Consider the following 23254-nt stretch of genomic DNA (forward strand, 5'->3'; position numbering starts at 1 on the left):
AGCATAGAGCATGTGCAAAATGATAATGCTCGATCTTCTGAATGACTGAAAAATATAAAAATGTAACAAAATACATATTAAATATATGTATATTGTGCAAGGGTTCTTAACCTTTTTTGTTCCATGGTACGTTTTTCCAGTCAGGTGAAAGTGACAGACTAAAAAATGTTTTAGAATGCATAAAATAAAACAAGCAATTATTTCTTGTGACATTGTCACAATGCTGGGCTACAAGTTTTAATCATATTTTTAATTTATTTAACTTATAATATATTAATAATAAATATAATAATTATTAATTTAATTAACTTATAATATATGCTCTCCATTTCAAATTAGTAGTGGCTTGCCCCTGTACATCATGCTTTTCCTGTTAGCAATAAAGTCGTGCAGGTTATCTATCTAACACCTTTCAAGGAGAAAATTTGAATTGAAATAACGTGACTTTCGGTTTGTATAGGAAGTTTTTATATAGTTAATTGGGGCCTCGTGTCTCCAAGGTTTCCATATGTGGTCTCGAATTTCATCTAACTTTGTTCTCGAGATTAAGACAGACGGACGAACGACAGCGGGAATTTATAAGTCTACAGTTTTCTAAAATCTCAGCCAAACAGGGAATATTATTCCGTATTACATTAAGCAATAAACACATCTTTTAAACTTGTATAAAATATATTTTAATTTTAAAAAGTTTTCCATATCTGGTCTCGATTTTCATTTGTTTAGCTCTGTTCTTCAGATTAATGAAGGATCGACGAACAGACGGACGATAATGAGAATGTATAGGTCTGCAATTTGAAAATTGAACTAAATAATCAGTTGTCAGACTGCTTCTAGCTGTGGTGGAAAATGATGTCCCAAAGAACTTTGGGTAAATAAAAATTAATAGGAAAATAGGGAACATATAGCATTAGTAGCTTAACCAAGTGTTGTCATCAGAGAATGCTGAGAATAAATTTGTTTCATTTATCCTTCTTTAAGTAATTTTTTGCAATATTTAAATAAATTTCTGCATTGTCAAATATCAAACATTGTAAAAGATTTAAGTTACTCCAGATCCTTGTAACTATTTACAGAAAACAGGTCCATGAAAAAGTGAAGATTTAAAAAAAAAAAAAAAAATTAGACAATTTACTGCAATTTTATAATAACAAAATCATTCGTAAAAAGTATAGACTCTTATAGTTATTAACTGATTTTTCAATTAGTTTCAACTGAATACTTTTTGTACACGTAATAAATTTACATAAAGTCATTTGCATGTCTCGAAGTAAACATCGCATTCATACGTCTATTAGTACGACTGACAGTAAGACCATAATCTGGCTATATAAAAAAGGCAAAAATTAACATAAAGTCTCAAAATCTTGAAATGTTTTGCAATCTGGATAAAATACAAATGGCAAATTAAGATCTCAGAATGGATTGGCAAAATCGCGTAGTCACGCAAACTGCTGGAAACAATTTCATGTTTAACAGAATTATTTGATTATTGACAGTTTAACAAAACCTGTGACTGACCCGAGAAAGGATAGGACACGTTTCATGAGAGTTGGCTCCCGAACACTGAAATTAGTCACTGTATTGTTTGACGTCGAATGCTGACGTTTCATCTAAAAGCTGTGGAACTGTATATTCTTATTGGAANAGTGTATATTGAAAAAATTTTTGAAACCATTATCAATTTCGTCTTCTTTATTATCTATTAAAAACTGGATTTATAATTTTTTTCTTTAATTTAAAAAATTTTATATCAATATTCTGTAAATCGTAGATACGTAAGTAATAGTTAAAAGTTGACTACGACTTTTTCGATAAAAACCAATTTAAAAACAAGCAAAAACAAAAAAATTACGTAGGGATGCAATTTTTAATTATATTTTAATTTTAAAAAGTTTTCCATATCTGGTCTCGATTTTCATTTGTTTAGCTCTGTTCTTCAGATTAATGAAGGATCGACGAACAGACGGACGATAATGAGAATGTATAGGTCTGCAATTTGAAAATTGAACTAAAGAATCAGTTGTCAGACTGCTTCTAGCTGTGGTGGAAAATGATGTCCCAAAGAACTTTGGGTAAATAAAAATTAATAGGAAAATAGGGAACATATAGCATTAGTAGCTTAACCAAGTGTTGTCATCAGAGAATGCTGAGAATAAATTTGTTTCATTTATCCTTCTTTAAGTAATTTTTTGCAATATTTAAATAAATTTCTGCATTGTCAAATATCAAACATTGTAAAAGATTTAAGTTACTCCAGATCCTTGTAACTATTTACAGAAAACAGGTCCATGAAAAAGTGAAGATTTAAAAAAAAAAAAAAAAATTAGACAATTTACTGCAATTTTATAATAACAAAATCATTCGTAAAAAGTATAGACTCTTATAGTTATTAACTGATTTTTCAATTAGTTTCAACTGAATACTTTTTGTACACGTAATAAATTTACATAAAGTCATTTGCATGTCTCGAAGTAAACATCGCATTCATACGTCTATTAGTACGACTGACAGTAAGACCATAATCTGGCTATATAAAAAAGGCAAAAATTAACATAAAGTCTCAAAATCTTAAAATGTTTTGCAATTCGGATAAAATACAAATGGCAAATTAAGATCTCAGAATAGATTGGCAAAATCGCGTAGTCAAGCAAACTGCTGGAAACAATTTCATGTTAAACAGAATTATTTGATTATTGACAGTTTAACAGAATAAACCCTGTGGCTGACCCGAGAAAGGATGGGACACGTTTCATGAGAGTTGGCTCCCGAACACTGAAATTAGTCACTGTATTGTTTGACGTCGAATGCTGACGTTTCATCTAAAAGCTGTGGAACTGTATATTCTTATTGGAATAAATAAGCACTAGCTAACCAGATCCGGCGTAAAAGAAGTCCAAGTTAAAATTTAATATAAATTACTACACATTTTAATAAATTTTCGCTTTTAATACTTAATAATTTATGTGTTTGTTATAATCTGTTATGTAAACAAAGTTAACTTTACAGTTAAATTATTTTTTATATATTTAGCATTCTTCTTATTATTTTTATTATGAACGAAAGGCCCTGGTCCCTTGGGTTACATCCTAGTTACGTCATAAATAAGTCACCAATTTAAAGTACAAATAAAAAGACTCGATTGAATTTGTTACTGAGTACAAGACAAGTGGTGTTTATCAGAAAGTATACTGTTGTTTTCTGAAGAAAACAAATTATGCCTTTTTGGAAGTGATAATAAGAGTTTTATTTGACGTCTTAAAGGTAATCGATATAAGATCGGAATCGGCTACAGGGAAAATTTGTTTGTTAAACTATATTGTTAAGCACGATGATGGAAACTCCATGCGGCTAGCCCGTTGGTAAGACACGAACCCGCGACCAATTATCAACGTTCAATGGTTTTATGCACTCTGCCATTGGTGGACCGATAGGTAAAAGACAAAAATGTTAAAATCTTTAAATTATAATTCGATAGAATATTTGTAGATTCTATTTTCTTGTTCTTGTTTGTTCTTGTACTTTTGCCCAAATTATTTTTATTGTTATAAAATAGTAGGAGATTATTGTTAATTTTTTAAAATAGAAATTATATTTTTAGCACATTTCTTCGTGTTATATTTACTTATTTTAAAATTAACTTACAGTGAAAAGAATTATAGGTAAAAGTTGACTCGAGTCAATACTATTGTTCCGACTATATCATTCTCATTGTATCTATCAACACTACAAAAAAAGCAATTTTATTATATATCGTAATAATTTTATAGTTGCATAAAATATCTATTAATTAATGTACAGTACATTTTATAACATGCTATACTTACACTTAGATTCTTAAAAATATTATTTCTTAAGACTTGTTGCAAATAATATTACAGCATATAATTGTGTTCAATAGCATAACTTTTGTTTTCTTCAATCTTTAAGTTTACTTCTCATCTTGTACATAAGATAATTCCTAAATAATTGTTAAAATCCAATATAGCATGTTAACGACAATATCAAAATTAAACTAAACCAGTTATAAGTACTTTTCCATTAATTCTCTTTTTTAAAATCATTTGATAATTTTTCTAATTTTATATATATTTATAGACTTTTTCGATTTTCAGTATTCCATAAGAGAATTTATTACAGTAGCCCCTCGTTATATTGCGCTACGTTATATCGAGGATTCGGATATATCGCGTTTATTTTGGTCCTCCAAATTTTAAAAGCACTCGAGTCAATAAATTTTAAATTATCAATTGCCATTGAATTTCTTTTTGCAACGAAATACGGTATTTTATCCTACCATTGTCCTCGAAACTACCGCTGCAGGTGAAACAATAAAATCGTCAAGATCTAAATAAGCAAACCAGGTGGACAGATCAATTATCATTTGTTTCCTTTTGATATTAAAAGTTGTTTATTAATAGGTTATTAATTCGGTCTCCTCATTTACAAGTTTCTGTGAATTCGAAATCGACAGTATTTGTCTTTAAACATCATTGTTAAAGAAACAATAATGCTAAATGGGCATTCGTGGTATCGAAGTTTAAACAACGAACGTCATTTAATACGATATAACCACGAATAAAATTCAGTATTGAAAAACTAAGCTTATATCAGAAACACTTACTGATGAAAGAATAGAGGATAGAGATTCCAAAGCATGTATAATTTGTGTAGTAAAAGCCAAGAATTTTTAGTATTCAGCGCTTTTTCTTTGTCTCCCGACAAGCACAATATAACGGAAGGGTTAGGCTTACTGTATATTCTTTTTCGATAATTAATGTTTTCCATATTTAACAAGTTTAACTGAAAACAAATAAATAAAAAGACTAATTTTCATTAACAACTAAAAAGAATAATTATTGAACATTTAGCGCTTAATTTTGATTTAAAATTTATTCGTATGGCTTATTTAGGAATTAATTTATGATTAGGAGATAATTCTTGTTTTTACACAACAATAATAATTTTAAATGTATAATCCATTTATTTTCTGTATGATTGATGCTATAGCTAGAATCATACATCAAAGTATACCAAAGATAAACTGACACGCTGACAGTGATGTAAATATCTAAGTTCGGCTTTAAAAGGTAGCAATTTAAATGTTTGAAACATGATAAAAATTTTTAAATTCAGATATCAAATAATCCATGCAGCTCAAATCTCTCATTAATGCAAAAGAAGAAACAGGAAAAACTATACGAGTATCTGAGAAGGTTCTTTGATACTTAATATCGTTCGTTTAATGAGTTGTCTTTGGATTATTTTGTAATTTATGGATAAATTTTGGTATTAATAGAAAAAATTCATAAATGCGTAAAATTTATAGTTTTAACTTATTTATAACTTTACACTTTTTATAGTTATAAAATATTTAACTTAATTTTAAAAAAAATATAGTAACATTTTNTACTTATTTATAATTATTTCAGTTAGGTATTAAAACCTAACTGAAATAATTTTTAACTTATGTAACTTTAAGTCAATTTGTTTCTATTTAAGCGACATTTACACTTAACACAGAGCTGTTAGCAGAAAAATATAAAGACAGAAACTTAAATCTTTAGGGATATAACTTCTATAACATGTAAAGGAAAATTTAAAAGTTTTAAACGTTATCATTTAAACAAATGTAGAAGGTGAATTATCAGAACACAATAAAGAAACACAAGAGCAGGTTGATGCTAAAATGGAAGTAGTATAGGCTAAATGAAAATTTATTAATCTCACATCATAATTATCTAAATGGTGTCATGAAATTTTATCACAAAAAAAGTTCGGTTTTGATTTTTTCCAGATGACTATTTTTAATACTTTGGGGTGCAAAAGAAGTTAATGGAGAAAAGAATGGTTATGAATAATTAGACAGGATAGACCAATCGGATTAACAGTATGAAAAACAAATCTGCAAGTTGATGCTAAACGTGTGACATTTTAATTATTATTTAGTAAATTAATGAAAGTCCTAGTACGAAGTCAGATAAATAAACTACATCCAATCGATAAATCAATGTCCACATCACGATAACAAGTTGTTCGAGTTTAGACTCTATTAATCAACGATTAATTTGGGCTGTTCCAATAGTATGATTAACGCTATTTCAGAATGGAATCAAAATTTTAGGAATAATTCCGGGATGGGACAATAATATTGCTTTAGACAATTTTTAGATCTATTCTCGTTTTTTAAAACTTTCCAAAAAACTAACTAAATATTTATTGTTTTTTTTAATTTCAATAAATTAATTAATTGTAAAGCTCTGTTCAGCCATCTTTTGTCAATCGAAAAAATTCTGTCTCGGCCATTTGGACCCCGTTCTTTAAACTTTAATAATAATAATAATGAGATTAATAATAAGTCGACAGGCGGGCCAAGCAAATTTCGTTTCGGTTTGGAGGTTCACGGCACGATGCGAGAAGAAAAATACATGTGAAACATGTGGAATTTCACGCAGATTCGCCTTCCAAGCTGTCAAGGAAAGAAGACGAGGAGAGTCGTCGCGAGGTCAAAAACATGAAATATTGGGCGGCCAAAAGTAAGTTTTTCATTTTTCTTTCTATTTAGATTTTCTCCAGTAACACTTTAATTCGCTAACATCTTTGCTAACTTTCATATTTAGTGAAGTAATTTCGGTCGAACCGCTTTTTCTACCTTGATTCTATTTCCTGTTCTTTAATAGAATCAACAATAAAACGTAATGTACAGTACATGATTATCATTGAATTATAATTATCCGAAAGTAAAAATATTTTGGCATACAAAATAAAGAAAAGCTTAAAAGCTCATTGCATTGGATTGGTTTCTTTCAAATTCTTGTAAATTACATCACCGATTTTGGTTTTTGTCCATTGTGTGCTTATTTAGATCTGAAATACAATTAATATGAATGAATAAAGGGTATTGGCGAATTTCAAACTTCTTGAACAGATGGAAAACCGGATTATTCAAAGAGACAGGGGCAGCTTCTCATAACAGTAATTCTTCTAAAATGCATAATGATATAATTTATATATAAAATATTTTGGATAATACAATAATACTGCAAGAAATTATTGGAAGATTTGTCTAAAAGTTGTTCCTGAACAGATTGGAAGATTTAGTACCAAAACTTATTCTTAGTTCTAAGTCACACAGAACGTTCCGGTTAACATAACTAAGTGATGTAGAAAAACTTTGCACACATTTCCGAGTTTAAAAATTTCGGCAACTGACAACACTTTCTTTTCAGTCGGCCAAGTGTTCCGGAAAGTAAAGCAAGCAAAGAAGCGAAGGAGAAGAAGTATCGATTCGTTTGTCTCCTCTCACGGTGAGTAATCCATTTTGTTTTCTGCTGGCGCTTCTCTCGCCTTCATCTATCCTCTTTAGGCCGCCCAGAGGTCCTTTGTCCAGTTAGATTTCACTAAGCTTAACATTTTACATTTTACAAACGCCGCCCGGATGGTGAAGTGCGAACGACGCTCGAAAGACCCGGATTCGCGGCAAATTCGTGCTCAGGACCGACTCCACCTTTCTCTCCCCCCTCTTAGTGTACACGTAGAGAATGGGTTAAATGGAAACGGAATAATTTTCAAAGGCTTTTTATCATAGAATTGTTACTCTTTATAAACGATAAAACAACTTAATAAATTATCATTTTTTGTGATATTTAAAAAGAGATTTAATGACATAAGAAATTTATTCCTAATTTTGCGTTTAAGAATTATTTGCTTTGATCAAGTGACAATGAGATAAATCATAAGTCATTGTATTAAATTAATGATGCAATTTCTATATAATTTACTTCAAAGTAATATTAATTCTAATGTAATTACATTAAAGGCATTTATTTATGTCTGGTATTTATTCTGATTTAATTCTAATTGTAATTATTAAATAGTCTACTTGACATCCAATTTTATTGTTCTTAAATTAATCATCATTTATTCATTCCGAGTGATTTGAGAAATTATCAATACTGTTAAATTATGTCTTCTGATATTTGAGCAAATTTTAGTGAATTATAATTTCAGAAGATTAAAATTTTATTAGCTGTTAAGGTCATCTTATAGCCTGAGAAAAGATTCCCTTACAGCTCACAGGATGGAAAGAGAAAATGAAAAGAAAAAAGTCATCTTATGGATTTAACTGTGCTCACATTCTAAGCAGCCAGATTCAGAATAGCAAACTGTTTCTTCATCTGGATAGAAAGTTTTCTTACATTTTTATAACATCATGCGTGACGTTATTAACAAAAGTTATTATAATCTAATATAGGCAGTCATACAGATTAGATTCGTTTTGCTATAAAATTCCATCAAGGACTTTATCCACGGAAATGTCCTTGTTTCGAAATTTTGCAAATATTAACCTTAAAAATTTCTTTCATCTCCCTAAAAAAACAGAAGTCTTTAACATTCTATAAACTGAACTCGAATCATTCACTTCAATTATCACGAAAATTTATTTTCAATCGAAATTCTTTTACTTCTTATTAAATTTCGGGTCTAGCGTTGGCGAATAATAATGGTCTTTCCTGTTTTATGCATGAGATTGTGGTTAAAATGAAAAAAAAATATATAGATGCACCACGCGCAACTCATCGTGTAGACAAAAGAACAAAATTTTATCATCTTGTTTTAAGATGTCGTCGACGTCTTTTCCTCGGGGACTTCCGAGAAGACCTTTCGAACAAAAGAGGGATGATAAGGAGAGAGAAGCGATTGTCGTGCATGAGCAAAAATGGAGAGCAAAGTTGATACCGGGACTGACTTCGTTGCTTCCACAGATAGCGAGATGGAAGACGAGGACAATCAGACTATTCGCTTTCGTCCGGAAGCCATCGACACCCTGATTCAACTGACCAAGTTCGACCGCAGGGAGCTTCAGCTCATGTATCGCGGATTCAAACAGGTGAGTGTTTGTCTTCCTAATACTTTCGCGTTCGATTTCTGTTCGGAAATGTCTTACGCAAGTTCGATAACGATGAACGGGTTCTTTAATAACGTTCTTCTTTTATTTCATTAAAACGCGCTGTTCCAGTTCGATGTTTTCTCCATCGGGTCTTTATTAATTCAATGTTTAGTTTTTTTTTTAACCACGAAACTTAGTCGATTGTAACTGATGACAATTCAACGCGACAATTAAATTCAATTCAATAGTAATTTAATAACGTAAAATCTGAAAAAAGTGCAGATAAATACAGGACTTTCTGAGACGACCGTCTTATTCGATAATAAGACTGATAATAAGTAATTTGATACTCGACTGTCAGCGAATAATTTAACATATTTCTTTAATATTAGGAAGGTCTTTATTACTTGTTATTTCAAGAACATTTTAATCCAGTTTTAATCATTTCTGTTTCGGTTATAAAGAGAAAACGATTAAATAATTAACAGAGAAACATATTAATAACCGAATTGTTTGTTCTCTTTTTTGTGAAACTTGTTTGTCTCTTTTTTTATTATTATTTTCAGATATACAAATCTGCATTTAACACTTTCAGGATCGTTTAAATTGTCGTAGACATATCGTTTTTCGATTATCGAAAGACAAGTGAGCCAAAGATAGCAGCTTTTGTGGCGCCTATCTTCTGCTCTGTGTAACAAAAAAGACAAAAAGACTACTACAATTCATTCGATTTTACGTTTATTCAAGATATAAATATGCCTTACATGATTTGGAAAGACAAATGCACTATCTCAGTCGTCAGTTTACGTGATAGATACGATTAAACTTTTAATTTATATATTGTTAGTTTGCATATATTTCTATATATAAATATATATTTTTCCTTCATAGTTACATTTGCATACAAAAAACAGATCGTTTATATGAAAAAAAGTGCTAATCAATATATAAAGTGTATAAAATATTCGTTATGTAATAATTATCTTTTACTAAAATTTGAAATATCATTTCTAAATATATTCTATAAGGAAATACATTTATTTCGTTTGAAGTTAGAGTTGACCATCATTTTTTAAATGTGAATAGCAGCGTATATTTATTTGAAAATAAGTTTTTTTTTTCTTGTTTGTTGGGAGCTGGCTTCTCGTTAATTTTCTGACGATGATGAACATCTTAATATCTCAGAAAAAAATAAAGAGGCAAAACAATTAATAATATATAAAAGTAACTGAGGAGAGGTGGGAAAGAGTCGAAATGTATTTTACTGTTAATAATATAAAATGAGAAAGTCAATAAAAGAATTGATGTTTTGGAGTTTTATGGTTCAAAAATTCGATAAATAAAATGATTTAAATTGTCATTAAAAATGTTTTAAATCATATTTTTGATATTGCGCAATTATGCAGCATTATTCGAATTTGTAACACTGCCAGCTAACTTATTTACACTTACAATTTTTTGTCATTCTCTGTTTAAAATGTTGATGTCTTATAATAAATTGTAACGTGAAGTTAGAATAAATGTAAATCTGAAATAAACTTCAAATGATATAAATTTCAAGTAAATCAAGTACTGTACATTTAAGATCAGTGGAGAGTGGTCTTATAGGCAAAAACACCAATTAGCTAGCTCCCCCATCAACTGGGGGCCCAAATCCATCTTTTATAGGAAAATATTTTCCCAAAGTTACATTTTTCATGTTAATACTGTATAGTACAAGGGGCCCCCTAACCAGATGACTAATTTAAGTGTTAGTATAGTTCTGAAACTATATTAAACTATACGAAACAATTTGAGTTTGAATACGTTGAATCTTAAGCATTCCTTAAGAATTGTCACTATATTAACACTTATTCGTTATTACTGTATTATTTATTGATTTTAATAAAATAATGTTTCGTGTATAAATTTTACAACAATAGCAATTTTTGTTAAAGCATTTGTATCGTAATCTTATTATTGATTAAATTGATTTCTTCAAAGTTTGCTATAAGTATTGGCTAAACGGTCAATTGCAATGGATCGAATTTTAAACCTCTAGTAGTCGATACTTTCAAATATTTGCCTCGTTTCATTCAACTCTGTCCTTCAGAAGACGTACGCTGTGTTAATGTTACATGTAAAGGTTTAGCTCAAAACTCAAAATGCATTCAAATTAAATTGAGCTTATGACATTCTTTTTATTTAAACGACACGCTTGATTCTAATTGCAAAAGCTAAGAAAACTATTTAAAAAAATAATAATAACAAATTGAATAGTTTCCAAGATATATTGCCAAAATTTTGTTTTATTAAATATAAAAAAAGTTTCGACCAACATTATATCTATTATAAAATCATTTTAAAAATGAGTTTATATTATGAAATTTAAAAATATATTTTAGTTAATTAATTTTATTTTATTTCAATATTAAACACGTATAATTTTAACACAACATAAGACATTAAATTCAAATTTTTTAAATTTGAATCGTGAATAACGTGTTATATAACTAAACACACAATTATTACTTTCCCGGCTGTTATAATATAAGAGGGAAACTATGGCAATCGGTCAAAAAATGCCCTCCAAGACCTTTGGACTCAAGAGACCTTAAAACGTCGAGAAATGCAAAAAATTTCGGTTTTTTTCCATATATGTATGAATGTTAGTGTGTGGGGGCACGATTTTGTTGAACCTCTTTGAAGCTTAATAACTCCTGTGCTTTTTGTCGAAAATTTCTGAAATTTTGCTTATTAGAGGGATTGATGTTATTAAATTTCGGTGGTTAAAGGTCGACAGGGTGGGGAGATAATGGGGGTCATGTGTATTTAAGTCCGACCCCAGTAGGGTCGGACTTAATGACGATTTTACTCGTTATTTAGCATTTAACATCTCATAAAACTCATCCCTACCCTCAAAATTAAGCTTTTTGCTGTTTTATAATAGTTAAAAATATAAAAAGTTTAAAAATAAAATATGATAACAGATGGCGCCACAAAAATTTTAAATGTTGCCGAGAAAGTTAAGCAACTCGTTGTTGGATTTTTAATTTTATTGAAAATTTTGAACTTTTAAAGGATTAACAATTAGTTAAACAATTTTCCATAAACAGTTTTAATAAATAAATAAAACTGAACAACACAACTATTGTATATTATTTTATATATTTTGGCTATTTAAATTTTTTTTTCTTTAAATTTTGAAAGTTATAAAATTTATATCTTAAAAATTTTTGAAATATTGTCTCCAATTTATTTAAATATAAATATTACAGTTATTTTTTTAGTTGGCTGAAAATTAACTATATAAAAACTAAGATTATGGATACTCACAATAACACCGATTTCCTAATCACTGTTAACAATTATATAATTAAACATATGAACTTTAATTATCTAGAGACTTTGTTAAGTAACCATGAGGATATTAGAAGTGGAATTTATAATATAATAGACAAAAGTGCAGCTTTTAAAGGAATGAATAGAATTTGGGATTATTCAGCTCTAGATTCAAAAATAAAATTAAAAGTATTCAATTTTTTAATAGTTTTTATCTTCTACGCGGTTAAGAAATTTAAAAGAAACTGATGATAAGATAAGAAGATTTGAAAGTAAATGTCTTCGGAGAATTTTAAATATAAAATGGCACAATTATATGACAGAAGAAGAGGTGAGAGAAAGAAGCAGTCGAATACGAATACGTATTCGACAATAGAAAGTAAATTAAATTTAAAAAATGGAAATATGGCGGTCATGTGCTTTACATGTCTGATTTAACACTCCCAGAACTGGTCTGAATTGGAGATCAAAGGAGAGAAGAAAATGGAATAGATTACATACACTTAGAAAAGAACTATTACTAATAGATAATTTATAATTACAAATGGACAAATGCACTAGATGAAGATAGAGTAAAAACTCTCTCGACAGACAGAAGGGGCTGATGAAATTTTATTTCTACCCTATTTCTATAGGTCAGGAATGAATGAATCNAAATAATAACACTGTAGCCATATATTTATCGTTTTTCTAAATTATGTCGATTGAATTGACTATTGAAAAAATAAGCAAAACGATTTATAATGTTCTTTCACAATGCGAGTATTGTTAATATCGATCAGAAAATGGCGCCCCGATGATTATGCGATGCAATTTTCACTTCTAGATTTTTTTAATTCTCCAAACTCGGAGTCGGGAGTTGTGACTCATCATTTCAAAGTCTGAATGTGCACATTGCATTAATGATAACTAGTATTTAAAGAGGATTACTTGGCAGGATTTTCTGTCACTGTCCATTAGCTTCGTCTCTTTCCCTGATGTCAAGTTGGTGGTTTTCGTTTACAAATCGCATCAATATTTGATCTTGAAATATGAGAATCATTTAAGATGACACATGCTGACTAGTTACTTATATGAAAGACTATTACTGTATCATTCCGGCCACTCGTAAGTTGGCTTTTTTATTGGTCGAGATACATTACGTTCTTAGACATACTATTGTTTTCTCAATTGCCTGTAATCATATTTATAATTTTATTATATACATAATTGTCCCAAGTTTAAAAGCAAGTTATTGTATGCTCAGTGATAACATGTGTTTTCTGGGTACAGGTCACAAGGAAACTTCGTAGGTTTCCGGCGAGTCGTATACAATTTTTTTTAACAAGCTTTAAGCGAGTACCAACGTACTCCAGTATCCTTCGTACAGTACGAAAATAACATATGCTAATGATATGCAAACTAGTAATATATAGTTTATTCTCATATTTTCACTGGTCAAGTTTAGTTTGAATGTTTTTCGTCACGAATTCTAGTTTAATTAGAATTGCATAATGGCTCAAGACAGAAAATGGGAAAATAAAATTACGTTGCGAAAACCCGAAGGTTACTCACAAATTCTTTAGATTTTTTTAAATATCAGCATGTTTTTCGAATAATTTTACACCAATTTGAGAGGCATATCTATTCAGTTTTATTACTATTTCTGACGATCCTTTAAATAGATTTTAAGAGTAAACATTTTATGATAGATCTGTATTATTTAAAGAATTTATCTCAGAATTATTAGAAGAAAGGTTACGATATGTACTGTACTTTAATATATGGCAAAGTACGCCAATTCTTTGCAATCCATTCAAATTTTGTAGATTATGACCATTAATACTTTGCCAGGATCGACTCGATACTATAATATTTATATAAGATACGATAGCTTACGTTAGGATAGCTTCACGAAATTATAATTAATAGGGAAATTATAATTAATAGGAAAATTATCAGGAATCCATTATGTAGAAGAAATTTCTGTGAAATCATGATCAAAATATTTTATTTTCAGTAAAAAAAAAATAATAATAAATGCGTAATGTATTCGATTTATCATAGGTTAAGACGTATTTACGATATTTTTATATAAATGATTCTAGAATATGTATGCTTCTTTTTAAATCGCTCATATTGAAATGATCGCTTTGCAGTTCCATGTAACGTCATAATTTTGTTCATTCGCAATTTATGAAATTCATGAAAATACTTTTCTATTTTTCTATCTTTCAATCAATTAAACTGGTGATTTTCAGTTTTATTTTTCGCTTTTGACTCTTTTATAACCATAATATTTTCCTTATCATAAATTGGGGATTAGGGAATTGTTAAGTGTTCAAAGATTAGATACCTTTTCGGAAAATAACAAATTTTGCTAGGTTTGTAATAATATACTGAAAGAATAATAATTTAAAGAAGTACAAATAATTGAAACGGCCTATGAGGATGCATTTTTCACAAAAACTTGTTTGTGTGATGATTTGGTTGGTATTGATACATTTAAATGAGGTTAAAATTTTAAAAGACACGTGCCTAAATGTCATTACAGGAGAACGAATTACAAAAATCATTAGAAAATAATATGATGAAAAATAGAACGAATCCATTGTCGGATATTAAGCTAATTTATCAAAGGATTTCGATACTACAAACACTTGAATGAAAATAAAATTAAATCGAAGAATTCTTTTCATTTTAGTTATGCAGCTTTTCCAACTTCATTTTTTGCTTTTTTAATTTGATCATTTGCATCATCGGGCCGATTCGAAATCACCGAGTTTTGACGCCGAGTGTTTCTGTTTCGAAGATCTCTGATAAGTATTCAAAAGGGGAACGGTCGGTGTCTATCTCAACTAAGACAACTTGTTCTTTTAAAGTTGCCGAATTTGTTCTGAAAAGAAAAACTTTAATCTGGCCTTTTGTTTACAGGAGTGTCCTTCGGGCATGGTGAGGGAAGACGCTTTCAAAGGCATCTACGCACAATTCTTCCCTCGCGGAGCGGATATCACCCAGTATGCCCACTACGTATTCAATACTTTCGATCATGATCACACCGGATCCATCACTTTTACGGTGAGTAACGTTTTCGTTTTTCTTTTGTTTATACGCGCAATTCATCTGTATCAGAGAAGGTCGTTTGTAGTGATTTAAAAACTCTATTTGAAAAACACGATGGATAGGGGTAGAAGCAAATCATGGATCTGATATTAAATCTAATGTCAAGTCAAGAATCGACTCGAAAATACTTTTATCCGAAAGTAGATCCACCGTCGTCTTATATATTTTCCTTTGTAGACCGTTCAATCGACGGAAAATAGAAGGGAAAGAAAAAGAAAGAGAACATGTAGCAGATTTTCTCTTATAGGGAAAAATTTCTTATTTGTTCTATTTGTCGGACTGTGAGGGAATGTATTATTTTAAATTAAGATATGTATGAGACAGTCTGAGAAATTTATCTATGTAACTATGAGACTATAAAACCTTGTATTTTAGCAAAAACCTAAGAAACTAGTTTCTCTTATTCATATTCTCTGATTAATTTCAGTATCGTAGAAATAATATGTTAGTGTCAAATTATAAAATGTTCGATTAGTCTTTTACAAAATGAAAAAGTGAAATTATTTTTGAAAATAAAAATGGAAAAAAAAACAAAGCGTTTTTGAAAGGTCTGGCCGAACTTTAATAGCGTGTTTTATGGGTCATAAAAATGAAAAAAAAATCCATATAAACATGGGTCCGAAAATACTTCCTTTCGAAATTATAGCAATTTTATAATTAGATGTAATTAAAAACTTTTACGTACTACAAATTAATAGCAAGATAAGGTTTTGCCGTCTATGTTTTCAAGTGTTCTTTAATACGATGAACTTTAACTCAGAAATGAAGGACATTCATTTTATTTAAGGCTGAGCAATATACTAAAGCGCAACGACTATACTGAATACTTTTCAGATGCTGTAACCTGAAAAGGACCTATGTTTATAAGAAATTTTTTCATTTTTACGACCTGTAGAACAGGCTATTAAAGTTTGGCAAGACCTTTAAAAAACATTCTGCAAGTTTGTAAATTGTACCAAAATCTTAATTCGTCAATTACGATACTCATAATAAGCACCAATTGATTTATTTGTATTTTGTATTTTTTTGTTGTATTTAATAAATTTTTATCGATATATCATAAAATGTTAATTAAATCTGAAAAACATTAATAACAAATTTAATTTTTTCTTCTGAGTATTTTGACAAGCGATTATATTAAATAAATTTGATAAATAATACTTTCAATTTTATTTGAATTTCGAATTTTTATTGAAAATTTGCATGGACGTTTCAATAGTTTTCATTGCGTGCGATATTCATTGTCGCTTGAATTCACAAAATTTAGTGATTATTGAAAATAATCCAGACTTATGGCATAGCTTATGGTTTCAATAATTCATAAAAGTTTAGTGTGTGTATTGATCTTTTTCAAAAAGACCATAACAAAAGCCTGTGATCGGCTTTAGCTTGAACTCTCCTTTTACGTGATTTATTCTCGTAAAATGGGATTTGAATGGGGAAATAAGTAGAAAAATATTCTATTTCCTCTGCATGAACTTTTCCTATTATGTTTATAACCAAATGCAAGATAAGAACTTAGCATTTTATTCTAATGTAAGCGCTGAGAAAATAGTTGCTTGACTTTCTCATCCAGTCACACGAATTTGATATTAAATGGATACGTTCTTTTCTAATTTATAATTCCTATAGAAGGAATGGTGCAATGAATTAGCTTAAAGTTAAATAGTGACTTTTATTTCAGATGTCGCTTGTAACGTAAGTGTTTAAAAACACACGTAAACCTAAATCATAGAAACTGTCGACGAATAATCGAAATTACTAAAAACAAAATGAATCAAATGTTCTTCCGTTTGTCTTTTTCTGAACGATAATCACGCCTTATTCTGAGTTGCGTAGTCGTAGAAACTCTCGGACTGGTCAATTTATAATTAAGATAATTCAAAATTATCGTTTCATATGATATTTTTTTATTGTTTATTCAGGATTTTGTAGTGGGACTGTCGGTGTTGGCCAGAGGAAGTCTTCGGGAGAAACTCCGTTGGGTCTTCGGTCTTTACGATATTAACGGTGACGGATTCATCACGAAAGACGAGATGACCAGAATCGTCAATTCGATATACGACTTGATGGGACGGACTACTGAACCCTCCCTGGAAGATCATAACGCTAAAGAGCATGTGGAAAGAGTTTTTCAGGTATGTTCTTCTTTCTTTTTACTAGAGTATACTAGTTCAACACCGACATACTTTTAAATATATTTTATAACTGGAATTTTCAATCTCCTGGGATGAGTTATGCATAATTTTCGGTTACTTTTATTTAGAGAATCGTCATAATCGCATAAGTATTTTAAATCAACTGAATGATACTTTCGTCAGAAGCCAGGATATCGTGTTCAACAGCAAGTTTGTTTACTGAAATCAAATAATTTGGAAACTATGCAGATTTTGTTTTAAAATTTAAATTATATTGTTTATATATATGTAAAAACTACACAGTATAATTTCATTACTCTTTACAGTGCCAATTATTGCTGTTTTATATGTTTAAACCAGGTATTTACATGTGATAAACATCAGACCTGTAACTTTTACAAAAAATTCATTTGGATTAACGTACTTCACATTTTCTTGATCATATACTACGATTTTCTTTTCATGTTTAAACTGTCAACTTATTAAATAAATATATATATAAACTAGATCTTTACTGAGAGAGAGACTACATTCTGTAACAAATAATTTTAATAGTATGTAAGTATTTTATTTATATTTCTTGTATAAGCATAATTAGAGATATCCACAAATGTAAATTGTTATATTAATTCTGATAAAGTATGCCTATTTTTTACATAAGAAAAGCTTTTTTTTATCTGGATTCTAACAAAAAATGCATTTCCATACTTGTTTACTTGCTTTATCTTTTTATATGCAAATCTTTAAGTATGTTAGTAACATTTATTACTGACTTGGAAATTTATTGATAATAATAAGAAGTAAATAAAAATGAATTAAAAAATAGTAGGGTTAATTATATTAAAATAGGTCAATAAAATTAGCCTATATTAACTTGTTTAATGCATAAAATATGAATATTTGTGAAAACATTGAAATGTTTTAGATTAAAACAGGAGCAGCAATAAATAAAATAATAAATTTTGTTGAAAAAATTGAAAATAATATGTCCATTTTGAGATATTTTAATGAGTAAATTAAAATATGATATAGGATTTTAGAGTTATTATTGTAAAAGTTGAACTGAAAAGCTTTTTTATGACCAGAGAAGACCGAAATAAATATTATACCTTAAGAAAAATATACATTAAAGATAATTTATTGAGCATGTTTGATAAGCATAGTTTTTGCATTATAAAAGAACACAATATCTAACATATACGCACTTTATATTAAGATATACATATATAAATTATTAGTCTAAGACTATAAACTATTAGAATGTGCTCTTAATTTGTAGTGATAGGAGTCTGTGGACCCGCTGGAATCCGCACCTTGGCTTGGAACCTAACAGCTTGGAACCAGTCTTCTGGTTCCAAGCTGTTAGTTTTCTATAACGCGCTTTCTTTTTTATTTGCAAATAAATTTTCTGTTGGGAATTTGGCCTTTTTTCTGTCACTGCCTATTTTTGTTTTTATTTTCTTCTACGAAAATCAAATAGACTTTAAAATTTACGATAATTTTATATAATGTATTCACCTTTTCCCATTGGAACAATAAAAACAAATTCGGACGTTTCCTGTTGTTACAGCCTATAAGAAAATTATTTCACTCATAAATTTTTCGATTTTCATTAAATGTTTAAATCGTTTTAAGCTTTAATTATAAATTTATACCAAGTAATAAAATTAAAGTTATATATTGATGGCATTCCACATATTGTTGTTATATTGTATAAGCTTAATACAATATAACAACTTTTATGTCATTTGGACTTAAAATTTTCCTATTTCTGTTTTTACAGTCGATAAACTTTTATTACTTCGGCCACATACACTATTAATATGAATCATAAAAGCAAAATATCGGTATCTATTAATTGAGTGAATGCAGTTTACAAAAACAATTTTATGTTGACCAAAAATATTTTAATGATTTTGAAGGAAAACGTATTATCTCACTGCTAATATTTTCGCTTGAGATTGGTCGCTATAAAATTTAAATGATGTTAATATTTCGAATAGTGATTTCAAAATATATTTATGAATATTTGAAATTTATTAATAATATATTATATGCATTTAAATTGTCTTTAGTCTTCACTAACTTTAAAAATGAATTTTGCAAGCAACAATATTTCGGTTTTCAAATGCACAATTGATTTATATCATTGCTAATTATTCCAAAGTTTATTTCATTATAAACAGTTTGAAGGAATTATTATCACATTATATACTTTAAAGCAGCAGTGAAAGGAACTGTGATCTGTAAAAATGCATTGTCAAGTGTGTGTTTGAAAGCAGAAATATTCTTTTATTAAAAATGACATTGACACCGATACCAAAACTGTATGTAATGAACATTCTTGACACTGCCATTACAACTTTTGACATCGGAACGATTACTTGACGTCTCCGATATCACGACTTTCCGTAACGAAATAATTACGAATGTAAAACGAAGTCAATGAATGAATGTTTCATACTTTATTGTGTTTCGTGTACATTAAAAATAAAATGGAAATAATTTGAAAACGATTAATCTATGCATGCTTGACGGCTGTTTATATACTTGTAAGGTTTACGGGTATGTTACAGGAGATATCATTGGTTTTTTTCATTTCGCGTGCTTTATAAACAGTTACATTAGTTCCCTCATCTGCAACTTATTTATGTGTGCAACGTTGTTCTACAACTTTTAAGGAATAATGAAATTAGTTTTGAGTATTTTAAATTTATAAAGTTATTTTAAAAATTTATACTTTTATTAAAGTTCTTAATTATTTGTTTTTATTAGTAAATTAGCAGATATGTGCGTCATTGCCCGGCCAAAAGCTAAGAAGGATAAACGTTAAAGTGAAAACTATATTACAAGTTTGGTTATTTTAGATTACCGTTGTTAGTTTTATTACGAAATGTCAAGGAGATCAAATCGGGAGTTGCGGGTGTTCAGATTTAACGGTATTCTATACAAACCCTCAGAGTACTGTACCAGAGAATAAGCAGGAAAAAGGTTGTGAAAATCGACTAAAAAGCTAAGAACAGCGAGATAGAAATATTCTACTATCTATATCTATATAAACATATATATAATTGATGAGAAACCGTCGAGTTCAACAGCGATTCCGACAGAACATAATGATTCCATGGAACTGTCTAGTCCAACAGACTAAACTATACTCATATTTTGTCCGGATGACGTGTATATCTTTAGTTTTTTTAATAAAATGTGAATCCGGGTAGACAGAAAGTGTTCTAATTCCAGTATAGGGTTTGCTTCGTTAAGCCGTTCGTTCGCTCCCTTATTTGACGGCTTGCCTCTACCGAGCTTTATGATTTATCAATATACAGCAAGATCTTGTTTTCTCAAATGATGAATGGTTAGGTTAAGAAGCACGATTTGTTGACTTAAGTGGCACTAGGATTGCCACTTAAGTAAACAAATCGTGCTTTTCCAGTTATGGAAACTAACTGAATGCTATTCACTGTAGAGAATACTCTGATTTGCATATAAGTTACTGTACAGGATGATCGAAAGTAACAGAAAATTTGAAAAATCAATAATTCGCTAAGTATTTACAATAGCATGATGCAGGTTTCACGATCATCAGATAGCTCCTGAGTTGATCGCTTGGTTTGTATACCATCAAATTTTTAATGTGCTGTACTATAGTATAAACAGCATTAACGAGCATTTCGATCGGTATTGCTGTAACATGAATGTGAATAGAGTATTTCAACTCGGAGTATGTGGTTGGTCGAACTCTATACACTTTTGATCTCAAGTAACCCATAACTAAAGATCTGCAAGGTGTACGATCCGGAGATTTTGCAGGACATTCATAGGGAAAAGAGCGATTTAGGACACGATTCTCTCTAAATGTTGACCTTAGGAGTCACGTGACAGAAGCAATGTATCTGTCTGATTGCAGCACTCACGAATGATGAGCACCACATTAAAATTTTGATGTTAAACAAACTAAGCAATCAATGGGAGTCATCTGATAATCGAAAATGTAACTAATCTGGTATTAAAATTTTCTTGTTATAAACAAAACTCTCACTTCATTCTATGCATTTCTGTGAAAACCGCGTCATGCTACTGTAAATACTTAGCGAATTATTGATTTTTCAAGTTTTCTTTTACTTTTGGATCACCTGTATTTTTCTCAAATAGTGCACTAGTGCATTCGATGTAGAATAATAAAATTTGCTCTATATTTTCGGATACATAAAATATTATTCATTATAGTAAAATCGCACGGTAAGTAAAACGTTTTAAACACATTTTAACTTGTATTTTTGCTGTCGTTAATCGTAAATAGTTGCACAGTATAAGCATCTAAGCATTCGTCTGGGACTGCTTAGAGTGAAGCAGAAATGTAAGCGGAATTTAGTTTTGATGACATACAACCCAAATATAAAACAAGATCGTACAGTAAATGATCTTATGCAACTTTTGATTTTCTGCAAGAACAAATTTATTGAATTCTTTCGGTTGTGAGAAACCAAAAAAATGTTGAATTAAATAATTTCTCATTCTAGATAAAACAATGGGTTTATAACACAGTAGACCTATAATTTGAGATAAAGAGCTCCAATTGCTTTTTCCCGAGGATTTCATCTTAGTTTAGATAAATAATAATTCTTTTATCGTTCCAAATTAAAAGTTGACTTAAAGACCAACATTAGGATAGTATTTTTCAAATTTTAAAAATATTAATTTCAAAATATTTGTTATAAAACGAAATTTTCTTACACAATATTAGACGAATGAATTAAATATATTAAATTTAATATAAGTATATTCATGTAATTTCAGAATATTATTAATTAATGTTTAATTTTTAATTAGAAATGTTGAATTATTTATTTCGGGTCTAAACTTTCGTCAATTTGTTACTTGCGATGAAAATGTTTTAAATACGTGAAAATAAAAAAATTGTGAATTTTAATAAATTTTAAAAGAGCATATGTTTTGTTTCGTCTTGTTTAATTTAACATAGGAATGTAATTTTCGATTTTTAGTAAATTTTTTAAAATAATTTTCACGAAATTGGTAGGAAAGCTGATTTTAAAAAATATATATATATATATATGCGCACNTAAAGAACGGAACGTATCTACCGTCTTATAGGGGGATCTACTGTATTTTATCGATCTTCCTAAACGATAATCTATAGCTTTATAAGGATCAATAAATCTGTTGTCATTTTTTTTTCGTTGCAGTTAAGTCATTACAATTTAAAATGTTCAATTCACTACTTATCGATTTTATTTTCCATTCTTCATACACTTTTATTTATTTCGTTGTTGTCTCGTCTTTGGTGCATGTGTTTTATCATGACAATTCCAATTATGATTTTTTACTTTCCCTGTTTAAATAAGAATGAGGGAGTAGAAAATATTGAATTGCCTAGATATAGTTCCTTTTATCAATAAATTGAAAATATTGTTATTTAAAATTATATTTGGCAGCCGTTACAGTTTTTTCCTAACTCCCAGAAGTGAAAAGAATGTTCGAAGAAATTAGACCTATACGTAAACCTAAGCCAAGTTGTGAGAAAGCAGCTATAGATAATATACGAAGAGCTTTCTACAAGGATTTCGGCTGATGATATCGGAAAATAAATACTTAAAAACAATTGGATAAAAACTCTCTAAACAATACAAATGACTTTGGCAATCACTTCAGATTTACAAGATCATTGACTATTTTATAAACATCTTTTATTTGCAGTCGGTGTAGACATATTACGTAATATCGTAACTTATTTTTATCGGAAATTATACTAAAAATTTACATATTGTAAAATCGAAGTGTC

At 29.2% G+C, this 23254-nt stretch overlaps 1 protein-coding gene across 1 annotated transcript; it reads left to right on the forward strand.

Moving 5' to 3' along the window:
• The first annotated feature begins 6172 nt into the window (after positions 1-6172).
• LOC111629186 (Kv channel-interacting protein 4-like) lies at positions 6173-23006 on the forward strand. Its single transcript, XM_023373067.1, has 6 exons — positions 6173-6536; positions 7230-7307; positions 8766-8890; positions 15125-15268; positions 17239-17451; positions 22956-23006. Exons 1-6 carry the CDS (start codon positions 6515-6517, stop codon positions 23004-23006), a joined length of 633 nt encoding a protein of 210 aa, XP_023228835.1. The 5' UTR covers positions 6173-6514.
• Positions 23007-23254: the final 248 nt, after the last annotated feature.

The sequence above is a fragment of the Centruroides sculpturatus genome, unplaced genomic scaffold (genome assembly GCF_000671375.1).
Source record: "Centruroides sculpturatus isolate CEXI.00-Female unplaced genomic scaffold, Cexi_2.0 scaffold608, whole genome shotgun sequence".
NCBI lineage: Eukaryota > Metazoa > Arthropoda > Arachnida > Scorpiones > Buthidae > Centruroides > Centruroides sculpturatus.

Coding starts and splice junctions, on each gene's coding strand:
- LOC111629186 (XM_023373067.1), top strand. CDS start 6,515: ATGAAATATTGGGCGGCCAAAA. Junction 6,537..7,229: donor GAAATATTGGGCGGCCAAAA/GTAAGTTTTTCA, acceptor CTTTCTTTTCAG/TCGGCCAAGTGTTCCGGAAA. Junction 7,308..8,765: donor TTCGTTTGTCTCCTCTCACG/GTGAGTAATCCA, acceptor TTGCTTCCACAG/ATAGCGAGATGGAAGACGAG.